General features: G+C 37.7%; 1 protein-coding gene across 3 annotated transcripts in view; it reads right to left on the reverse strand.

Moving 5' to 3' along the window:
- Positions 1 to 24,339, reverse strand: part of TRAK2 (trafficking kinesin protein 2) — a 56,360-nt gene that overhangs the window by 27,161 nt on the left and 4,860 nt on the right. For 2 of the 3 annotated variants that reach the window (XM_079781836.1, XM_079781837.1), the window contains exons 2-3: positions 6,346 to 6,615; positions 3,764 to 3,958 (exon numbers count right to left, since the gene is read on the reverse strand). In XM_079781836.1, the coding sequence (XP_079637962.1) occupies positions 3,764 to 3,958; positions 6,346 to 6,436 (286 nt within the window). In that variant the 5' untranslated portion in view covers positions 6,437 to 6,615. Of the gene's footprint in view, positions 1 to 3,763; positions 3,959 to 6,345; positions 6,616 to 17,810; positions 17,834 to 24,339 lie in introns of those variants that run through there. The other variant, XM_079781838.1, reaches the window with a different exon arrangement.

The raw sequence follows: 24,339 nt of genomic DNA on the forward strand, positions 1-24,339 counted from the left end.
TAAAACCTGGGTCTGCTCATTCCTAGTAAGGAGCTCAAACACCATCCTGCTATTTCTACCACAGTCCGACCAAGATCAAAAGGCATTTATCTGACGAGGTACTAGAGTATCCACATGTTCTAAAACAGCACAGATCCCAATTCTGTTCTTCAAAGTGTGGGCATATCTGCATATAGGAGAAGCTGGAAGGATATATATTAAAATGTTAATAGTGGCTATCTCTGGGTAGGGATTATAGTTGATTTGTTGTTTTTGTTTGTTTTTTGCTAATTTTCCATGAAGAATAAATGTTATCTTTATAATAAAAAAATAGTTTTTGTTAAGAGGTTGCAAAAGTAAAATTTAAAATGCTTCAATATGTATTACGGCAAAGAAATTAGATAATGCAACCAGAATTTTCCAATTCTTATGTTTTATGTGAAATAGGCTGTATACTACCACACCCCAAAGGCTGCGCCAGCTCAATTGCAGAGTTGCTCCAGGGATGTCAGTCACAAAGCATATAGCAGTGATGGGCAACCTTTTGACCTTGGTGTGTCAAACTTCACCAAAAAAACTGAGCATAACTCAGGTAGTGTGTCACTTTGAGGAAAAAACTAACTCCGAGACTCTAGTCGCAAATGTTTCATCCTCAGGAGCAGCAAATGTTTCATCCTTGGCATGCGGCCGCGTGTCATCAGAAATGGCTACGCGTGTCAGTGCTGACACGCGTGTCATAGGTTCGCCATCACTGGCATATAGGAAGAAACACAATGGATTCTTCTCTGCAGCCTAATGAGTTCTGTCTTCTCTGCCTCATCACAATACTCCTGATAAAGACATGTTGCTTGGGAAGATTTCCAAAGTACTTCAGGGCACAGCTCTTACAAGTTCTCTTGGCATTTAGGCATTGAGATTAAATGCTTCTAAAACCACAGACTATTAACTGTAATTCTCTAACCAGGAATGAAGAGACAGTCAAGCAGGCTGACTTTATTATAATCGTTTCTATCAAATCCTATTTTCCCTTCAGTTCTTAGTGGTTAAAATAGAAATATCTTAAATGGTACAGAAATTAGCAATGCTTCTTGCTTATTTCCAGACATGAACTTCCCTAACCTAATTCTCTGGAATAACAACAACTATAATAACAAAACCATATATATCAGGGAGATAATAAAAAAAAATTTATTGAGGTACAATTGACATATAGATAAACACTTTTTTTAAAAGGAACAATTTTGTAACTTGGTTTTGGAAGGTTGGTAATTAATATTCAACATTTTTGGTGTAATATGTAGAGAATTTAATGTTTCTGAAAAAAAATGGGGGTAATATACACAAGCACTTTATTCTGCATCAACTACCCCAATCTCACATTTTTTCAGGATGGGAAGTGCCAATATTAAACTCTGTGGGTATGGTGGGGACTAAGATGGACTGTGGTTGGTTTGGACCGTTCATTGCTCTCCAGATCTATTTTAAAAGTAAACAACCTCTTCCCAGTCTGTTTGGGGGAGCTACACAGAACAACAGGTATCATTTTGCTCATGTGAGACAGGCTTCCAACCCAAAACCCTGCCCACGTTCCCTTCCAAATTTATTTTCTTCTCATATCTCTTTCAATTCCTTTACGTTATATAAGAGAGAAGGTGCCACTTCTTTATAGTTTGTTAAAATTAATTTTAATGAGCACAGTATCTACTGGCATGTGCAGGAAGTTGGGATAAGAAGGGGCTGAACCCAAGGATGGCTCACCAGGATACATAATTATTTAAAATCACCAATCTTGAAATATCAAGGGGTTAGAAAACTGTGGGAAAGGGTAAGATAATGTTTTGTATCTTACTTTTTAAAGCCTTGGTCAATTTGCTAAATAAAGTAAATCACTAATCGTTTACATTCATAAGATGCAAATTCATAATGAAAGTTATTTATATTAGAGTGAACTATTAAGCCAAAGAATTGATATCTTTAAAATAACAGTGAAATGCAAGTAAATTACAAAGATAAAGTATCAGTGGAGCAATTATAATCCCAGTTATTTGCTTCATGATCTTAGGTATATATCAACGTATAGTATAGAGTTTAATTTTCAAAGTAAAGTAAAAACCGTACTATTTGACTAACGGAACAGGAGAGTTTTCCAGGACCTGAAGGACAGATCTGTAAAATCCTATTAATCTCATTTTAAATGGCTCCCTTGAACATTATGGTTTGTTTTATATAAAGTCCTAAAAACCAAGTATTTAAAAATCTTTCATTTCCCAGTTTGTTTGTTTTTAAATTCATCCTAAAAATAACTCCATTAAATCTTTAAGATATCTTTCTAGCTACAGTGCCTCCCTACCCCTCCGTGATTTACAGGACAAAGAATATAAACTAAGGGATACTTTCTGTGCCACTTTATCAAAATAATGACAAACTAAATTTATCGTGATGAAATTTCAGTTTGAAATTTTCTTCTCACAAATCTAAAAACTCATGGAACAATGGGAAATGGAAATCAAAAATAGTGTTCCTTTAAAAAAGCATTTTTCAGAAAATCTCAAGCAAGCCACTTCTTAAACTAGAAAGTTAAAAAAACCTTAAGAGCCTTATTAATAATATTCAGCTATTTAAAAAAATTATTGGGGACAGAAATACAGTCTTATCTGAGTTTCTTGATATTCCAATTCAAGTTTAAAAAATGTTTAGAATTCTTTTTGAGCAGTGAGTAACCTTATTCTAGGAAACTACTATTAAAAACAAGTTAATGATTACTATGAAAACAAGTATTTCACAACCATCATTCTCCAGCCACAATCTTTAAAAACACTGAAGCATGGGCTAGGCAAATGTCTAGAATCTAATGCAACCTCATATCTAATTCAAATTAAAAGAATTTCACAAACGTAACGTGGAACCTACAGACTTTTATTATATACTAGAGGCCCGGTGCATGAATTCTTATATGGGTGGGGTCCCTGCAGGCTGGCCAGGGTGAGGGGACACGAAAGATTGGCCAGCCAGCCCTGCCCCCTGGTCGAACTCCTGGTCAGCCTAACTCCTACCCGAGGGGACAATTTGCATATTAGCCTTTTATTATATAGGAGGATTATAATAGCTATTATATAAACAAAATTTCTACAGGGAATAAGAAAAAAGTAAGCACAGCTTGAATGCAGACCTTTGGAATTAGGTCAAAAGCAAAAAAAAATTCTATTTAATTTTGTCATTTCTAAGAGTTTGGTGTAAAATAGACTTACTTTCAGAACAATCTGGCTTAGCCTTTCACTAAAATATTCTCTATGAATTCTTAAGTTAATAATGAAGATTACTATGTAATGTGCACTTATTTCTCCTTGTCATTATTAAAACCACTTATGTGTCCAAGAATTATGCTTCTTAAAGACTGACATAGTTCCCGTGACTGTGCTTAATAGGGAAGATTAGGGTAAAAAAGCTGATGGCTTAGGATATCAAACTATTGGGACAGTAGTATCAAGAGACATAAAGAAATATTAAATTTTAAATGATTTCACTATTTTTTAAAAAGTTCCCTTTCTACTCAGTCTGAGAAAATATCAAGTAAAAGATGGAAGAAATGGGAACATCTGGGTATGCTTGCAACCCTGGACACTCAGAGCCATAAGAGTGACAAACTTTTTGTATTCAGACATAACACATAGCATCATCGCCAAACAATGGCTAGAGATGTCAAATGTTTTAAAAGCCAATGCCAAGATACTCATGATTATTACTTCAATGGACAAACTCTAAAAGGATAAAAAAAAATACTCACTCATATAGCGGAAAGTCTCTTCAGCAAGGACTGGAGAGAGGGAGCCAGATGCATGATGCTGCCGATGTGGGGACCGAGTCCAGTCTTGATTTTCATACAGAAAGAGAGAGTCCACTTTTAGTCTATACTGGGGTAGCTGTTCTTCTAGCAAATTCACCAGCTCAACTTCAGGGAGATCCTCATTGGAGCAGACATCTAAAGAAGAGAGTTCATGTAAATGAATCCAATATATTTCAATTACTAGGCTACAGAGAAAATTCAGTGAAATTCATTTTGTGAAAGTAAGAAAATCAAAGATATGTTAGCCAAGATCACTTCTCCACTAATTTTTACTAATATATCCTAGTACTATAGTTGGTCTTTCTCTGGGTTACTTTAATATGAGAACTTCTATAGTAAAAATAATACCATAAATATATAAAAATATATTGCTTAGTGTATATGTTTTTAAACTTTAAAATAAATTTAGACAAATTTATTATTTCCTCCTTGTCAACCTAGTTAGTGCTGATTAAAAGAGATATGATCTCAAAAATTTATATGCTTGGGTAAAAAAAAAAAGGCAGCACATACAACTAGCAGAAAGTAGTTCTAAAGAAGTAAAACTACATCCTCTTTAGTAAAAGAATTTAAACTCTGTGGGAGGATTCTTTAAAATCTGGAAAAATCAGCTAGATATAAAAAATTAACACTTACTGGTTAAATATTAACCAGTTATGTTAACATTCCAGCACAGTGTTCTTGCACTGGTTCTGGACTAAGTACTTCATTTTTTTTAAAAATATGTGGTACACTGAACATCCTAAATACCTTTCACATCACTACTCTCACCTGCACACCCGAACTCCCCGCGTCATTCACATCTCTGAACTCACCTGGGCTTCTCCACCTTGGGGTGTTTGTTCCTGGCTTTCTGTCCCAAACACTGCCCATCACTTAACACCTTTCAAATTTAGCCATTTACAAGAAAAGGAAAGTTATCCCTGTAACATGCTTAAAATACTAGGGCTTAAAATAGAGAAAATACAGGATGTCACACCAACCCTCTCACTTTCTTAAGAGATCTAGTATTTCCTTTGTGGGTTGTATAAAGAAACATGTCCTAACTGTGGCAAAGAACAACAAAGTGAAATCATACCCTAAGAGAGTAAATTTCTACTACTTGACCTTAACTTAACAATAACAATTTAGTAAATCAATTACAAGAAGGCTGACAATATTAGACAACCCTATCCACCTCCTAGAAGGACATGCTGTGGCTTCATAACCACAAAGATGAGGTACATTGAAAACCCTAAACGTAGTTCTAAAGGAGCTCTTAGCAGATCACTTAAATGAGCCCTAAACTACATCATATCCTATTTCTATGAATTCCATGTGATTATCCAAAATTTTCCTGCCACAAATATATCTCTTACCGGTTGTCACTGTAATACCTAGCAGGAAGAGAAGTTGCTAAGTGAAATAAGCCAGCAAGAGAAAGGTAAGTATCACATGGTCTCACACATATGTGGAATCTAATGAATAAAATAAACTGATGAACAAAATAGATCCAGAGACATAGAAACATGGAACAGACTGCCGAATTTCAGAGAGAAGTTAGGGGTGGGTAGGGAGTGATTAACTAACGGGGAACTTACATACATATATGGATAGCCCAGGGGCACAAACAACAGAGTGGTGAAGGCCTGGGAGGGGCGGTTGGGCATGAAGGGGGCCAATGGGGGAAAAACAACAGACAAACAAAGGGGACATCTGTAATACTTTCAACAATAAAGATAAAGTTTTAAAAATTACTGTACAAAGTTAAAAAAATAAAATACATTTTCAGCAAACAAATATAACTAAAGTGAGGTAAGTTTAGAAATAGCTGCATAGATCAGGTTTTGTAGACCAAAGAGATTTAGAACCAAAGTTTAGAGAAAACGTTGGGTGTTCAGTTTTTGTATTTAGTCTTGCAAATGAGGGCTTATAGGCTTTCACCTGTGTTTGTACACTCTGTCTGTCCTGAGTGCCTCTTACGTGCCAGGTATTCTTGCTGGGTGCTTGCAGGATATACAAATACAAGCAACTCTGTCCTTGCCCTTTGGGGGTAGGAAGACTAGTATGACAGTTCCTGCTGACCGTCACAGGACCTCACATGGTAGAGGGAGTCAGACACAGACAAGGAAAGGCACACAGGCAGATTTTGATAATATGACAGGAGGCTATGGGATGAAAGAATTAATTCAGTCCTTCTCCGTTTCATTATAGTGATCTTATACACTGGATGAAGGCATTTGCACAGGCAACACCCTTCGATATTTATTTATTTTTTATTTTATTTATTTATTTTTAAAATATATTTTATTGATTTTTTACAGAGAGGAAGGGAGAGGGATAGAGAGTTAGAAACATCGATGGGAGAGAAACATCGATCAGCAGCCTCCTGCACACCTCCTACTGGGGATGTGCCCGCAACCAAGGTACATGCCCTTGACCGGAATCGAACCTGGGACGTTTTAGTCGGCAGGCCGATGCTCTATCCACTGAGCCAAACCGGTTTCGGCAACACCCTTCGATATTTATGAAACTGGACTCACCAGTGATGCTCTCCGAGTCTCTGTGATTGTTATTCATGAGGTTTTCTTCACCCATTGGTGATGTAAAAATGGCATTCTGGGATTGATTCATGCAGGATCCTTTCTTGCTTTGGTTGACAAGGACAGCTTTGGTATGAATTAGAGTAAAGGAAATCCATCAAGCCATTCAATAAGAAAATGGATCTGGTTGTATGGATAGTTCCCGATGGACAAATGACATCTGCAGCAATGTGTGCTCTCAGGTGATTATCATACCTTGACAGTCATGACCTAAAACAAAGAACACAACAAATGACTTTGAAACTCAGCACGCTCGCTAATAATAGCAGTCCAATTACCTGCAATGCAATGTCTGGCATTAAGAATGCTTTCTTAATGATGCCTACAACATGGATACATCTCAAAGTAATTACGCTGGATGAGAGAAGTCCGACAGAAAAAAGAGTACATAGTTTATACTTCCATTTATATAAAATTCTAGAAAATGTAAATTTATCTATAATGATAGAGAGCAGATCAGTGGGTGCCTGGGTTTGGAGGAGGGATTACCAAGGGGCAGGGGAAACATTTTGGAGATGATGAATATATTCATTATTTTGATTGTGGTGATGGTTCCACAAGTGTATACTTATGTCAAAACTTACCACATTGTACACTTGAAATATGTTAATTATAGTCAATAAAATTATTTAAAAATTTTAAAAAATAATTGACTGTTTAAAGTAAAATAATAACATATTATGGGATCTATAATATATGTAGATGTAAAATGTGCTATAACAATAGTACAAAGGCCAGGAGGAGAAAAATGGAAATATACTGTTGTAAAGCTTTTATATTACATGGCTATAGTAACATATTGCTTAAAGGTAAACTGTGATAAGTTAAAGATGTGTACTATAAATCCTAAAGCAACCAATAAAATGACTCAAGAATTACAGATAATAAACCAACAAAGGAGATAAAATGGAATAATATACAACTGTGTTTCTCAACCGTGGCACTGCTGACATTCTGGGCCAGAAAATACTTTGTCATATGCTTTGTAGAATATTTACTATCTGACTCTTTGTAGAAAAAGTGTGCCAATCCCTAATTTAATAGGAATATTATTCAGCATCAAATAGCCATCTGTCTAAATCAATTATTTCCTACATCAACTTCTTAAACAGGGTTCCCCCTTACATTTAGATACTTGCAATTATATCACTACTTCTAGAAGAATTCCAATAAACTAAAGAACAGACTTCTACTTTTTAACACCTACAGATATATTAAAATTATTTTCAATTTCTAAGAAAGGATTGTAAAAAAAGTAATGTCACAAATTTGCTTGTGAAGAAGAGAGGGGAAGGAGAAAGGAAGAAGGATGAAATGGGAGAGGATAAAGGCCAAGTGTCTTTTATACTGGTCCAATTTGGTTCTTAAATAGAACTGTGGTTCTTAATCATATTTTAACCAAAAATCATTGTGAAAATTTAACCTTGAGACCCTCTGCTGAACACTGTTACATGCCAGCTGGTTTAATCTTATATTTACATTACCATTCCTATTTTTTTTCTGTTTGTTTTTAATTTTTTTTTACATATATCACACAGGAATACTCCCACACAAAAATCCTAAAGTTTCAACTATGGATTCCAGATCTTTGCTCTAAAGAATTGCTTCTTGCCCTAGCCGGTTTGGCTCAGTGGATAGAGCATCGGCCTACGACTGAAGGGTCCCTGGTTTGATTCCAGTCAAGGGCACATGCTTGGGTTGTGGGCTTGATCCCCAGTAGTGGGTGTGCAAGAGGCAGCCAATCAATGATTCGCTCTCATCATTGATGTTTCCATCTCTCCCTCTCCCTTCCTCTCTAAAATCAATAAAAAATATATTTAAAAAAGAAATGCTTCTTTTAAAAATTGTTGATACTATTACAGATGTCCTCTATGTGCACCCTCATTTACCCACCTCCATCCAGCCCCCACTCCCTCCCTCTAGCTATCACCACACTGTTGTCTGTGTCCATGGGCTATGTCTATATGTTCTTTGGCTAATCTCTTTGCTTTTTTCATCCAGTCCCCCCAACCCTCCTCCCCTCTGACCTTTGTCAGTCTCTTTCATGTATCCATGCCTCTGGTTCTATTTTGTTCATCAGTTTATTGTGTTCATTAGATTCCACATATAAGTAAGATGTCCTGGCCGAGTAGCCCAGTTGATTAGAGCATTGACCCAATACGCCAAGGTTGTGGGTTTGATCCCTAGTCATACAAGAGAATTGCTTCTTAATCAGTTTTGGGGTTTTGTTAAGGGTTTGGTCTTAACTCTCGCAAACGAGAATAGAGAAAACCAGTTGAACACAGAACTAAGTCCACCTGCCGAGTCATGCAGGAGGAATGTAGACCTCCAGGGCAATCCAAGAACCTGCCCAACCTGCAGACTGTGGAGCAAGTCAGGGATGATTTGGAGGTGACGCGTTAGTACTAAATAAACCCGTTGGACATGCTCTAGTCTAGATCTCAGCTCCTCAGTAGGTCTAGTTTGGACTAGCAACAGTGAGTACAGAATATTGTCTATAACTTGGCATTAGACAAACCTGAATTTTCAAGCCTGGTTTTCTGACTCTGAGCAGATTATCTAACAGTTTCTCATGATCAACTCAGGAGTTATAACTAACTACTCTTTATGGGGAGGGTCAGGTATGAAGACTAAAACGCTTGTTCCCTTTAGTTTCCGCCTTTCACTTGGACCTGAAGAAAAGATGATGTCTTCAGCCTATATTTATTCTTTTTTCCTTTAATAAAAAACATAGAAGTTTATTGGAAGCAGATACAAACTCCATCTGGGCAAGGGTGTCCCCAAAGGGGCCCCACTAATACTTCTTAAGTTTCTGGCTCCACAGCCAACTCTAAGCCCAGAATGGCTACCCTGTTTGTGTACAGAACAGATGTAGTCTAAAGATTACAGCTGAATAATCTTCCTAAAGAGATAAGAACTGAGAAAATGTGCTATAAAGAGACAAGTGTCATAAAACAGGGCTGTTAAGGGAGATTATTTCTCCATGGACTGTGTGGAAGGGCTGCTTATAATAAGTCTTAACTATAACTGGAACCATTATCCATAGTATAGTGGCTGTATTAGTTTCCTGTCACTACTGCAACAAATTACAAGTTTAGCGGCTTATTATTATCTCACACTGTTGGATGTCAAAGGATGAAACGACTTCAATGGACCAAAATCAAGGCTGTGCTTCCTCTGGAAGCTCTAGGGGAGAATCCTTGTCTTTTTTAGCTTTTGGAGCTACAGTCCTTGGCTTACGGCCCCCGCCTCCATCTTCACATCTGTTTCTATGTCACATCACCACCTTCTGCCAAGTCTCCCTTTACCTCCCTCTTACAAGGGCAACTGTGATTACATTTAAATGGAGTGGAATAATCCAGGATAATCTCATCATCTCCCAAAATCTTAATTTAGTCTCTTCTGCAGAATCTCTTTAACCCATTAAGCGTCAAGCCTGTTTTGTCTTCCTTTCTGTTTAGCCCGAGATAGCTGATTTCACCAATATGCTGGCGGCCGGAGACTGACGAGGTCCAAACAGAAAGTTCAGTGTCAGTCACCAGTGACCCACAGGGTACTTAACGTGTTAATCATCCTATATAATAAAAGCCCAGTGACCGAAAGGCAGAACGACCAGAACCCAGAACCGTGGCCCCTTGCCCTGGCCAGCCCTGCCCCCGATCAGCCCCCATGGGGCAGGTCGGCTGGAGCCCACCAGTGCATGAATTCGTGCACCGGGCCTAGTATAAGATAATAGTCACAGGCTCCAGGCAATAGGATCTGGATATCTTTGAGGGCCATTACTTAGTCTACCACAGTAGCTAAGAACATGAATTCTGGAACTAGACTGTCTATATCTGAACTCCAGCTTCACTTACTAGTTGTATTGATCTTGGATATATTACTTAACCTCATTTCTTCATCTATAAAATGGGTCTAATAACAGGATCTACTTAATGGGGTTGCTATGGGGATTGAGTTGAGAGAGGAAAATAGTAGCACCTACCTCAGGGTCCATGGGGGAATTACATGAGTTAAACATGTAAAGCTCTTAAAACAATGCTTTAGAATACAGTAAATATGATGCAAATATTAGTTATTAGTACTATTAGCACCAATTAATACTATTTGTCATCATTATTAGTTCTGTACCCTACACGAAGTTAAGCACAATGTAAACCCTATTCCTGACTCCTTAATGGCATCTTTCCTCAACATCAAAAGTCACATTTACTTCCTGCCTTCTGACAAATGATATTTAGTGCCATTAATCCTTTTTCTTTCTACTTCTCTGATGCTGGAATAAAGAGAAAGCATGCAAAATCAGAGTCCTAAATGTAGTAAAAACTGAACTTTGGCAAGCCAAACAACACCCTTTCAGTGCCCTTCCTAGTTTGTATACACATATTCTAAGTTCTACTCTCTATGCTGGATCTCTGCTCACACTTTTTAGGAACAACTTTGTTGCTTTTTTTTTTTTATAAAACAATCAATCAAGCATATGCATTATTAACAAGAAACCAGCTTTTGTAATTCATGCACATTGAGGAGAAAATAAAATAGCCAAATGACTCCTTTTAATAAGAAGGAGACTTAAAAAAGAACAAGCAAAACATGGCATTGATATAAATATTGCTGGCAGATAACAACATGGTTACTGACTTAGTTTAGCCTAGCCATGGAAACTAATGGTCAACAATGAGTGCCTAAATATAGGCCCTGTGCCTTCAAAAAATATTGCTACTTCCTTCACACAGGATACTCCAGTCAGAACAGCCTTAGAGAAAGGCTAAAATAAATTCTGGGAAACTTCCTCTTGACAGAAGTGCAGACAGAAGTATAGTAAATATAATGATTTAATAAAACACTTAAAGTAGAAATATATTTAAAATTTTTATTGTACAAATAATACTTTGGGGATTAATTTAAGATACATGTTAGCTGTTGATCAGCATTCAGCAGTAACAGTGCCATCACCAGCTCCAGCAGCAGCTTTTCAGGCAGTGGCAGCCCTAATCCAGACAAAGGATCACTTGTGTAATTTAAGAAATAAGTGTACATTGTTCCTACATTAAATAATAGATTTTGACAGAGACTCACTCATTTTAATGTATCTGGTTACATCAAAGATGTAAAAAAAAACCACATTCATTTTTAAACCAGACACTGAACCACAAAAGACTATTCGATGACTTTAGTGCTAGGAGCTGAAAGAAAAAGAGGGTTTGGGGGGGAAGGGGAACCCTCACCAAAATCCAACCTGGACAGAGCAGCAGAGCTGAGGAAGGCAGAGACCACACACCCACACCAAGCCCAGGGCACTGATGTGCTACAGTGTATCGCACTGGCTACATTCTACCAGCAATTGTAAAGCTCGCCCTGAGGAAACAGGATTTGTGCCCAGCAAATACTTTGTCCCTCTTTTTTAGTGCTATTCAATTTAAAGATCAGTAAGGTTTTCAGAATATGAAATATATGGAGGCAGTTCTACTTACAAACAGGTTGGATTCCAAAAGGTAGTTAAATCCACTTAGTTTAAAAGTCCAAAACCATGAGTGAGATTTAGGCTTACAGGGTCCACATTTCCTCCTAGCTGATATTTTGAACATTAAAGAAACCCTGCCCTGTTATGTTTAAAATGAACATTTGCTGAGGTGGGCAACCCCTCCCTGCCACAATCTCTTCCAACAGGAGGAGGGAGGGAACCTCTGGCGGCTAAGAAACCCACACCTGCAGGTTAGGAAAGGGCTTGAACCCATGGTGCCATCTGTGGGTTTTGATAAACCTCCACAGTCGCACTTCCATTCACCATGCTTAGCCTTTAAGTTCTTGAACGCCTAATTTTGACCTGTATCAACCTTTAACTAAATAGACATCCCACTTTAACTATGACCCTTTAAAACATTTCAGACATTCACATTTCTTCATCGTTGGCCGGTTGTCAATTGCACAGATACATACTGTATATGTCTCACACACTGTGGAACTGTTCTTCATAATCATTCTATGTCCAATCATTTATTTAACATGTATAATTTTCCCACTTTCACTTTTTCTACTTTTGTATAAATCAATTTATCACAGCTCTGCTTTTAGAGAGAAAATAAGGCTTGTAATATTTATAAAATACTTCAGAACTATACACATATAAAATAAACATACTATCAATAGCAATAAGGGCAGAGTTGAAAATGACCATTTGTTGGTGATTGGCAGAGCTGAATCCCTTGGTCTCGAGCATACTTTGTCCCTCTGCTAATTTAGAAAGTTCATAAATTACAAGATCAGCTCCTACTTTTCCACATTATTAAGTTAGCTCTCAAAGAGCACATCCTATCTAATAAAAGAGTAATATGCAAATTGACCATCACTCCAACACACAAGATGGCTGCCCCCATGTGGTCAAAGATCCTGCCCCCATGAGGGGACAAGATGGTCACCACAAGATGGCCAGCAGGGGGAGGCAGTTGGGAGGCACCCGGCCTGCAAGGGAGGGCAGTTGGGGGCCATCAAGCCTGCAGGGGAGGGCAGTTGGGAGGGACCAGGCCTGCAAGGGAGGGCAGTTGTGGGCGATCAAGCCAGCAGGGGAGGGCAGTTGGGAGGGACCAGGCCTGCAGGGGAGGGCAGTTAGGGGTGACCAGGCTGGCAGAGGAGGGAAGTTGGGGGCAAACAGGCTGGCAGAGGAGCAGTTAGGCATCAATCAGGCTGGCAGGGGAGTGGTTAGGGACAATCAGGAAGGCAGGCAGGCGAGCGGTTGGGAGCCAGCAGTGCTGGATTGTGAGAGGGCAGTCGGACATCCCTCGAGGGGTCCCAGATTGGAGAGGGTGCAGGCTGAGCTGAGGGACACCCCCCTCCGTGCACGAATTTCGTGCACCGGGCCTCTAGTGAGCTTATAAAAAGCATAGCTGTATATCTCATCTGGAGCTGCCACTTAGCAATAATTTGGGAGTTCTAACAATTATTCTTACCTATGGTAATCCTTTCTTGTCACTAAACTATTGGTCTTAGACAAACTTATAAAAATGTCCCCAAATAAAAAGCCCTTGGTGGGAATGCAGATCAGTGCAACCATTCAAAGAAACCATCAGACACTATGTCAAATGAAGTACATACGTACCCTAAGACTCAGCAATTGTGCTCCTGGGTTTATGTATTCCAAAGAAATTCCCTAATCATTTCTGAGATTATCTCCTGCACTGCTGTTTGTGATAGTAAGGTGAGGGCCTACTCCCTGGAGAGCAGATAGGCAAAATGTGGTGGATACATACCTCAGAGCACCATAGCACTACAAGTACAGTGCTGAGCGAATAATGCAAGAAACAAAATGAGAGAGATACCACAATGCCATTTACATTATTTCATTTTTTTCTGCATTATATTTATAAACATATGAAAATGCTTGCCTTAGGGGAAAGAAAATAAGGAGAATTTGGAGCAAGGTATGGGGATAAAAGGGAAATTCTTAAAACCTATGGAAATCCTACTGTTCTTTTAGTAGGCTACTTGCCATATAATTATTGTAGCTCTTCAATCCATAAAGTCTGAACATGAACCTGGACACAAAAACATTTGCTGGAGACAATCTATGCAGAACTAGCAATCTTGGCAATGCAAACTATGTGGATACAGTTCCTGACAATTTCTTAAAAAGCCATGTTGCTTTTATATTACTACCTAGCTGCTCTAAAGCAGTATAATTAGATTTCAATTAAGGAAATGGTAAAAAATAAATAAATAAATAAATAAAACAATAAACAAGTGTGATGAAGCCTCAGTGTTGACATTTTCAGGTGTTCCGTTATCTGATAAAAGCTTTGAAGGAAAAAGTGTTTTAAGTTCAAAGATGACAAGAGTGTAAAAGTGGTGCATATAAACTACATTCCTTAAATAAACAAACCTCTGATTCTCATCAGATGAAAATCAGTCACAAGCTACACTAGAAATTTCCATTCAGTTTCTCTCTTCAAAACACATAAACACAACACAAACATGTGCACCTCTGTTTCTCACTATAAATAAATAAAGTAATATGTTCATTCAAAAAAAAAAAAAACCCACAAACTCAGGCAGTATAATATGGCAGATAAAAAAATGAAGAATAAATGAAAGCTAATTGTAATCTCTAACCAGCTTTCACTGGGAAGTAGAATACTAACATGCTGTTTAGCAGTCTACTCAGTTATCTTTCCATGTCAACTTATTATTAATATATGCAATCATTTTAAAGTAATTCATTTCTGAATTACACAATATTCAGAATACGCAATTATATAATCACTGATAGTTTCCATTAGGGACTTTCTAAAAATGAACAGGTTATTCATCCATTTTAAAACTCAAGAATCCATATAACAAGGGTTTAGCAAACTTTTTTTGTAAAAAATGGGTAGTTAATATTTAAGGCTTTGCAGCCCTACTGCCATACTGCCCCCCTTGTTTTTTTCAACCCTTTAAAAATGCAAAAAACATTCTTAGCTTACAGAATTGGCTAGATTTGGCCCACGGGATATAATTTGCTGACCTCTGGTTTATACCCTAAATCATGGTATTTTTGCATCCCGACACCAAACTCTTATGGAAAATATTATAAATAGCCAAATAAGAAATATCAACATCTTTTAAAACTACTTTTGGACAGGAATTTCATCTTTTGCTTTTCACACTCATTTCTATAAAAGATGACTGGCCTAGCAATATAAAAAACAAAGCACATTATTATTTGGCAATCAAAAATAATTTAGTGATGTCATATGGTAGCTTAAGTAAAAGGAAATAGGATAGAAAATAGCTCAAAAATACTAAATGCAAACCTCAAAAGGGTAGAAGACAGCACTATCTTCTCTGTACCACCTGACAAAAGAGTTACAAAGCCCTAGCTAGTTTGGCTCAGTGGACAGAGCATCAGCCTGCGGACTGAAGGGTCTGGGGTTCGATTCCTGTCAAGGGCACATGCCCGGGTTGTGGGCTTGGTCCCCTGTGGGGGGCGTGCAGGAGGCAGCCGATCAATGATTCTCTCTCATCATTGATGTTTCTATCCCTTTCTCCTATTCCCTTCCTCTCTGAAATCAATAAAAAAATATACATATATATATACATATATATACATATATAAAAAAGAGCTACAAAGAACTATGTAGTTAGTACATTCAATTCTAACATTGCAAAAGCTTTTAAGATAGGATTTTCTTATAACTTCTAGAGAATAGAGACTGAGTTTAAATATATGAAAGTTTGATAAATGGAGGAAATAATATTTACTTGAATATTACATCATCATCTTAACACAGGACAGCAGAGCTCCTCTGAGGAAAGAAACGTTTTTGTTTGGCAAAGCCCACTTATGGTGCAAGGTGAGTTCTTGCAGCATCCATAGGAAAGCTAACTCCTCTGCATCAGACTAGGGAAATGATTGTTCTCTCTTTCTCTGGAAAGAAGTCCCATCCAGATGGCAGTAGCTCAGAGGCCACAAGAACACCAGAAATTTGCAGAAATCTAGGGAGAGTTTTGACTTCCCTATAACATGAAACTGAAGGTTCAAAACAACTATTTAGTACTTAAAGTCCAGACAATCAGCGGATACTTGGGTTACTGGCATATTAAAATATTTGCTCACAAGAGCAGTTGCTGTCAAGAATTTATATTCCAGGATAGTAATAAAATCATCATAGCTGTTATATTTTTAAATCTTTTCCAACATAGAAAATTATGTCATTTTGACTAAAGTACTGGTTTTAAAAAAAGGAAAAAACACAATTATAAGTCTTCAAAATTGACTAATGCAGAGTACGTGGTATTATAGTTTGTGGGTTTCCTGTTCTCTTAACCAAAAATGCAGTGGAGGGGGTAATGTCTTGAGCCGAGGCATTTTATACAATAGATTCTGTGGGTACTAAAATATGTACTATACTTCTACAACCAAAAAAACTATTCCCCACCAAATTAGAAAGTGTTTTTTTTCAATGCTGACTGACAAAATTTAGGTAGTAAATTAAATTGAGATACCATTACCTGAAAACCTACAGACACTTCACAGATTAAGAAACTGAATATAATCATGCTGGCAGACTTAAAAGAGTATTACTGTGTAATCAGCTCTTCACGACTTATCTTCAAATCAAATAGCTCAGGAGACCCCTTGAAGCAGCATTTTACACAGCAATAAAATAAATACAAATTTTAAAAACAGAAATATTTCAGGAGTAGGTAGAAAATCTGTGTCCTCATTTCTTTTTGTCCCCTCTAAGAATCAAATGTAAACTTGTTTTTTGCTGGCTTATGATGATCCTAAATTTTTCAGTTATTTTAAACTATAATACTTAATTAAAGTCTTCAGAAGTAGACGTTTCCGAAAGGTGCCAAAAGAAAAACTGTAGGCAATATAGCTCTTCAGATCAACAAAGTAATCAGTGGCACCAGGACATGCAATCTTAAGTGGCCAGAAACAGGGTGTAACTTAAAATGGAGTGATGCCAGGGTAGAATATTTATTATATAAACATACTTATAAACATATAATTCTAGAATGAGTCTAGAATTCTGCATATCTAAGATTTATAACCATTTTAGTAATGTAATTCTACTAGGCAAAAAATGTTCAAATTATATTATGGTTGGGACATAAGACTCATTGTTTTCCAAACCATTTGTCACAATCAATTCCACGACTTCACGATAAGGTTACCTTTTGAGGGAGAAGTGGCATGTAGTGGATGATTTTGGTTTGCCAATGAAATTTAGGAACCAAATAAAAACAGATAAAAATTCTGTTGGCTGTCTGCAATTCAGGAGACAATTAAGATTCTCAGATGAGCTAGCTGGGTCTGTAACTAGGTGGCTAAGGAAATTTAGTAACTCGATTCCTCCACCTGCCTTTAGTAGCTGGTATCCCCAGTTCTTCAGGATTTTAACATGGGCCCTCTCTTTTCTCTCCTCAGAAATCTCATCTACTTCAAAGGCCTTAATTTCTAATTATATGATAATTACTCCCAAGTCTCTATCTTTAGGCCAAATTGGCATTTTTTTTTAACTGAAACACTTTTTTTTTTATTTTAAACTGAAACTCTATCAACGTATAATACCATAAATTTATCACATTCTAAACTGAATTCATTCTTCTTCTCCCATTAAATCTGTTTTTTCTTGCTTTACTATTAGCTAATATTATCAATTCACCTGATCGGCAGGGCCAAAAACCAAAGTCATCTTTCTTCTCCTCACTCCCTGCTTTCCATGTAGTTACAGTTACTGTCCATTGATTCGCCAAGCCTATTGCCATGGCCTTACCCAAGTCCTTCTCTCTGTCCCCGACCAAGGCAATGGTTCCCACCTGGTCCTCCAACCTCAGCCCTCATTCTCCGCTCTAATCTACTGAGGTTCTTGGAACCCATTCTGCTAACTCAGCCCACCTCTCCCATCCCCTTAGCATACTGTTCCTTATGCTTCAAGTGTCCTCCACCTCTAAATGCAGACACAGGAAAAAATGTCTGGTAACTTGGTCTCTCACGCAGATTTTCCTACAAGGGAAAAGTATAGTATGGGAACCAAGACGTGGCCCACCCGAAGGTTCCTCTGTATATCGAGCAGACACTCCGGCCTCTTTATCATTCTTTAGTGGGTCTGCTTGGTGTATACTTTCCTCCAGGCCTGATCCACAGAGTACCCTGAGAAAACTTCAGCTTCTAGACCTGAACAACGGAAAAGCAGACATCACTGTCCTGTGAGACTTCCTGAGCAGAAACGAGTTCTTTTGACACTAAGAACAAAAAGCAAAACCTCTTTGTTAAATTCATGACTTTACTACAGAATATACCAAATGAACCTAGCACTACAGAAGTTTGCTGAGATTAGCTTATGATGGTAAACAACTGATATAAGGACAGAAGAGCTCTATGTTTCAAATGGAAAATACAAGATAGAGAAATTGATTCTCAATTCTGTTCCAAATTCAGTCTTTTCCAATAATAGCTAACACTGACCGAGCACTCATTATGTGCAGGGCATTGACTTTATTCCTCTCCCATGAAGGCTGTTTTTGCTTTATGCACACAATCCCCTCTCATCCGCACACTACCCCAGGATGTGGTGTTACTGCCAAGGTTTTATAGACAGAGAAAACTTAAGCTCACGGGTTAAAAATAGCCAAGAATCAAACTCAGAGCTGGGCCTCTCATTTCTGAGTTCTATGAGGAGAAACAAGGAGTGTAGGGGACTGTGAATGTGTGTAGTTTGGCCAATTGATGTGTCTGTCTGTCTGTCTGTCTGTCTGTCTCTCTCTCTCTCTCTCCTGTTCCTTCCTCTCTCTCTAAAATCAATAACATACTTTTTTTAAAAAAGAAAAAGCCGCAGAAATCCTTCTAAAACAGTCTTAACTCTTAGCTCTCCACTCCATTTTGTAAAAAATACATACTGATTACTGAAAAAGAAAAAAAGGGCAAACAAGCCCCCAATTTGTTCTTATGTGCTTTTAGAAAAAAATGAGTCACCTGATCCCAAAGTTGGCTGTATTAACAAAGAAACAGAATGATCTGTGTTTTTATGTTTATTATGTTTCTTTAATAAGACAACTCCAAATCTGCATTTGATTTTGCCATTAAATAACTATTCAACAGTATTGAGAAAATAATACAGATATATTATTACTGTAAATTGGGAATAATTCTGTCACTTGTTCTGAGCTGCTAAAAATAAGTGGGATAAAGATAAAAATAAAATTTTGTTGCAGGAAATTAAGTCCACCTATATCGTAATACATATCTTGCAAATGCCATGCATTCAATAAATATCTGTTAAGAGAATAAATCAATCTGTAGTCAAGTTACATCCATGCATTCTATAGTAGAGAGAAAAACGATACTACATGAGAAATATAGGGTTGTTAGAGCATTTGAAAATTGAAGGCTTTCTTAGCCTAATTTACAAAAATCTACATAATCCTCTCATGGGTTTTAGCAAAGAGATATGAGTGTATATATAGGGCTACATCAATTAAGCCCATCAGTTACACTAATATTGCAAACATTCCCTAGAGAAATGTGTTTGAAAACACTGTGGCAAAAACTACAAAATCTTTAATACTCTCCCCTACCCCAATTTTCTTATTTTAAAAACATTGGTAGTAAGATGTTTCCCAATAATGTTAAGACATGGTAATGAGGAAAAGTCCAACAAACTGCTATTGGGGGGAGCAGAAGTCCTGAGATAGAAAAGGCTGATAGAATGCGATGACTCAGGGTCATTACTATGACTAAGCAATTACTGTATTATGGTGACTATAGTACTATCCTCTAAGATTATAAGCTTTTAAAGAGCACCTTCTCCCTACACTAAATGGTCTCAAATTGCTATTTTTTATTTTATTTTTTTGAGATTTTAAGCCTACTTCTAATTTGGTTTTCTGCCTCACTGTGAGGCAATCAACCACTGCACTTTACGGCTGCCAGTGTCTCTCCCCTTTCTAATCTGCTGTTAGCTGAGAAACCAGATAACCAGGTTATCAGAGAATCCAGAAGTGTCTGCTTGAGACTAAACCTCAGGACCTGTTTTCCTGCCCTTGGCTGGTTCCTCAGCACCTCTTTCTTTCATCCCTCACGCTAGGGAGTTAGCTGGCTTCTTCTCTTCCTCTGGCACAGTCCTGCCGCCAGTGCCTGTCTCACCTGGTGTGCTTTTCCCTAGGCTGGCTATGAACACGCTTTGTCCTTCCTCACTGTCTCCCAAGAAAAGTGCAAGTCCTCCTCTTGTGGGAGAATTTTACTGTCAATTGTTATAGAGAAACATAAAGCAGATTACAAACATGGAAAAGTTGTTTAAGGAACCTTAAAATGTTTCATTGTGATTTGTCCCTTAATCAGCGTTTACAGAGTCCTCTCTTGAACGCTCGCTCCCAGAGACTATGTGCTCACTTCCTTCCTCACTTCACCGTGAGCTCCTGGAATGCAGGTATCTTATGTTCCTATGCCCAAACTTAAAGCAGCTGATCCCGGCTAGGCTAGCAGTACATGCCTAACTGTACGGTTAGTGATTTCAAACGTCAACACACTGAATTACAGAAGTAATTCGATGAACAAAATGGCTTATCAGTACATTTCAGTCCAACATCAACTAAATGAATTGCCTTTGGGGAAAAAAAGCCTTAAGCTAACAGTGAACATTTGAAAGAAAACATTGTTTTTGCTTTACGAATAACTCTGTATAAGAGTTTGCTGTTAAAAGAGGGATTTATTATTTTTATAGCAATAACACAGTACCCACTTTTCTTATAACTACAAAGAAGTGGCTGACCATTTCATAGGAAAGTTACAAATGAATTTTTGGCTCACAGCTTAGTTTTAACATGTTTCCCACCAACAGTATTTGCAGCTGTTTATAAATTACATTTAAATTAAATCTCATATCAAATAAGAAATGAGAAAATATCTACTTAAAAAACCCACAATAGCTAATATTTGAAGTCTTGTTTTTTTATGACTAAAAATAGAACAGTGTTTAGCCTAGTACTAGCTAAAAAGATGAGAATAGATGGGGGAAAAAATCTTGTTAAGTTGTTAGATTATGTGCTTTAGGAACAGCTGTACCATCTCAGAGACATTTTAGTTGGCTCCCAGCCTCCTTCTCGTCCTTTCTTCCTTCAGACAGAGAGTGTTCTTTCTTAACCAACAAACTTCCCTTTGTTTTGATTTATACCACTGGCCTGAATAACCCAAAGCACCACACACAACATGCCAACGACTACAAGCAGTAAGAACAGAAAGCAGAGGTTTGGTGCTTAGACCCCAAACCTTTCTGTACGTGATGAATTTTAGAGAAGTCCATTTTCTAAGTTGACAAGCATTTTATTAAATGTAAAGAAGTAGTTAAGTACTCCTGAAAATATTACAAATGATATGAATGGGGCTGTTGCAAATTTGGCCATCAACCTGGTCATCACACCACAGGCCATTATCCTCTTAAACGTCCTTTTCTGAGACAACTTTATACCACACCATTCTTGCTAATCTCTGAAACCCTATCTGTTCTCTATTCTCTTACTCTCATTCCTCCCACCAATAAATTCACAAAATCTATAGCTAGTATTCTCTCCAAACTCTAAGAATGAAGTACAAACATAATCTCAATCATGCACTTTCACACTTGCTGATGGGAATATAAATTAGCAATCCTCTTAGAAGAGGAACTGGGTGAAAGATAGAAGGGGGAGAGAAACTTATTTTTCCTAATATACCTTTCAATTTTTTCTACATGTGTATATGTCCACCAGGTTGAAAAATGAAATATGTTACTTAAAAGTCTCTATTCCTGCCTTCTCTAAATCTCCCTCTAACTACTGCCCTCTGTTCTCAGCCATGCTTCTTTAAAGGGTATTTCCTCTCATTCTCTTTTCCCCATCTCTTATTCATACCTTAACCCCACTACAATCTGATTTTTCCTGAAACCACTTTCCCTTCAGGCACCTGTAGTCCCTGCTAACCAATTCAATCATACCTTCTTAGTTGTTATCTTATGTCATCTCTGGTTCAATATTGTTGACTACTCCCTGCTTTCCTCCGTTGACTCTCTTTTCTGTTAATAACTCCCAGTCTGGCTCTTAAACCAGACTTTTTCCTGAGCTTCAAACAATTTTCTCAAAGGCTGATCATGATCCCCTAAACTGATCCACTGAACAGATGCCTCCTTTTTCTCACCTTGCCACATCCAACCCATTACCAAGTTCTGTGCAGTCTAACACCAATATATGTCTCTCAGATTTACCCACTTCTCTTCATTCCCTCCTCTTTCATCCTAATTCAAGCCATCATCATCTCTTAGATTCCTAAGGTGAACCAAGCTCCTATTAGGACTCCATGCTAATCTTTTATTCTCCATAAGGCAACAAGAATCACGTTTTTTAAAAACTAAATTCCTTTTAAAAATAAATGAAGGGGTCCCATAATACCTAGAGTAAAATCCACACTTCAAATCACAGTCTACAAGGTCTGCCCCTACTTGTCCCTCATCCTGCAACACTCTGCTCTTTGCTCATACTCAGCCGCAGAGACACAGACCTTCTGTCACTTCCTTTCACTTCTCATCACACTCTCTTATCTCTGGGCCTTTGTAACCGTTCGCTGTACCTGGAACACTCTTCCCTCTTGTTCTTTACAGGGCGACTACTTCTCACCCTTCAGGTCTCAGTTGAAAAGCCATCCTAAGGGAGAAGTGACCAGTCTATCTTATCTAAAGTAGTCTCCTCTGCCACGTTTATTTTACAACGCAGCATCTAATTTCTTTCTTTTACAACATATATTACAATTTACTTCCAGGAAGAGAGAGGGAAGCTGCTATCTTTTCCTTTTCCTCCTCCTTGCTGATCAGAGTGGCAATACAATGGCAGGGGCAGCAACTCAATAAATATTTGTTGTTGAACTATCAACTGAACTGGTGGGTGAATTCTTTCACTATTAACATGCATAATTTATCAACTCCATTGTTACACAACATGGTGTAATGCTTTTAAATTAGACCCTAATTTATTTGAACTATTTCTTCCTTCTTTATGAATTGTGAGAAAGCTTTCTAAAGAGAAAGAACTCAAAGTCTGGCAACCACTGACAGTGATATATATAGATAAGCTTCAAAGATCTCTCTGATCTTTACAACATGAATTAGCTCCACCTCTATACCACGAGTAGACTTTGTATGCTCATTTTCTCAGCATAAATAAATCATAATACAGGGTGGGGTGGTCAAGTAGGATATGCCTAAGGTTACGTGAGTTCTGTGGTAAAGCTAGGAATCAAGTCAGAACATTACATACTAAAAAGCAGGTCAGTGATTGAAAAAATTTCAATAAAATGACCTCAATTAACAATTGGCCAATCAGCTGTTTATAAGACAGCTTTCAATGCCTCTTGAAATAAACTAAAAGTACTGAAAAGAAATAAAAAGTAGTGTATAATAGACTCTGCCCTAAGGAGATTAAAGATGTAAGAAACTTAAGATCTACTGGTGAGAGCTCTAATAATCTCTATGATTTACATTCAACCTAAGATCTAATAATCTAAAGAAAATAAGATACCACCACCAGATTTATTAGGAATTTATGAGTGTTAGGACAGAACTGTTCTGTACTTAGCCAGGGGGGGAGCATTTTTTAGCTGAAGTGGTGTGGCTTCCATAGGAGTCAGATTTAAGGGAGTTCCTCAAGGGTGGGAAGATTTGGACAGTGAGAATGGGGCAGCTGGTAGGGAAGACAGAAGCAGGCAGAGCCAGTTGGCAGCAGTGTACAGACCAATTTAAGTGGGAATATTATGGGAAAGTACTTCGAGCTTTAAATTTGACTAGCTCAGATTAAGAAATCTGAACTTGATCCAACAGGGGAACAAGTTTCTAAATGCAAAGTGACATTTGAGAAATAAACCTGGAGTCAGACTAGAGAATAAATTTCAGAAATGGAGAAATTAGAGACAGAAAAACAATTAAGAAATTTTATCACATTATGCCTGAATTATTGTAACAAACACGTAACGAGGCGAATGGAAACAGAGGGATCTGTGAGACAGTGAAGGCAGGACTGCTACTGAGGAGCTGGGACTAGATGAACTTTATCCTCTCCTAAAAGATCATTTAGTATAACTTCAATCATTTGGCTTAAAACCTCACAATTTTCCTTGTTCCTCAATCCCTAAGAGTTCTCTTTCCCAGGCATTTCCTGTTTTCCCATCCCCCAAACTCTTTTCTCCAACTACACAATATATTCCCAACAAAACAAAGGATTGCACTTACTAGTTTTCTAGACACATCAGGAAATTCCCAATCCTATAACTTTTTCATGCTATTGCTTGTAACTTTAATGTACTCTTTCTCTTCTACATAGTCAAAGTCTATCCAATTCTCACATCCCAGTTCAAATGCCAGTTTTTCCACCAAGCTTTCCCAGAAGCCCTAGTAATCACTGCCTCTCAATGCTCCACTTTTCTCTAAA

This window comes from Cnephaeus nilssonii (assembly GCF_951640355.1).
Source record: "Cnephaeus nilssonii genome assembly, chromosome: 10".
NCBI lineage: Eukaryota > Metazoa > Chordata > Mammalia > Chiroptera > Vespertilionidae > Cnephaeus > Cnephaeus nilssonii.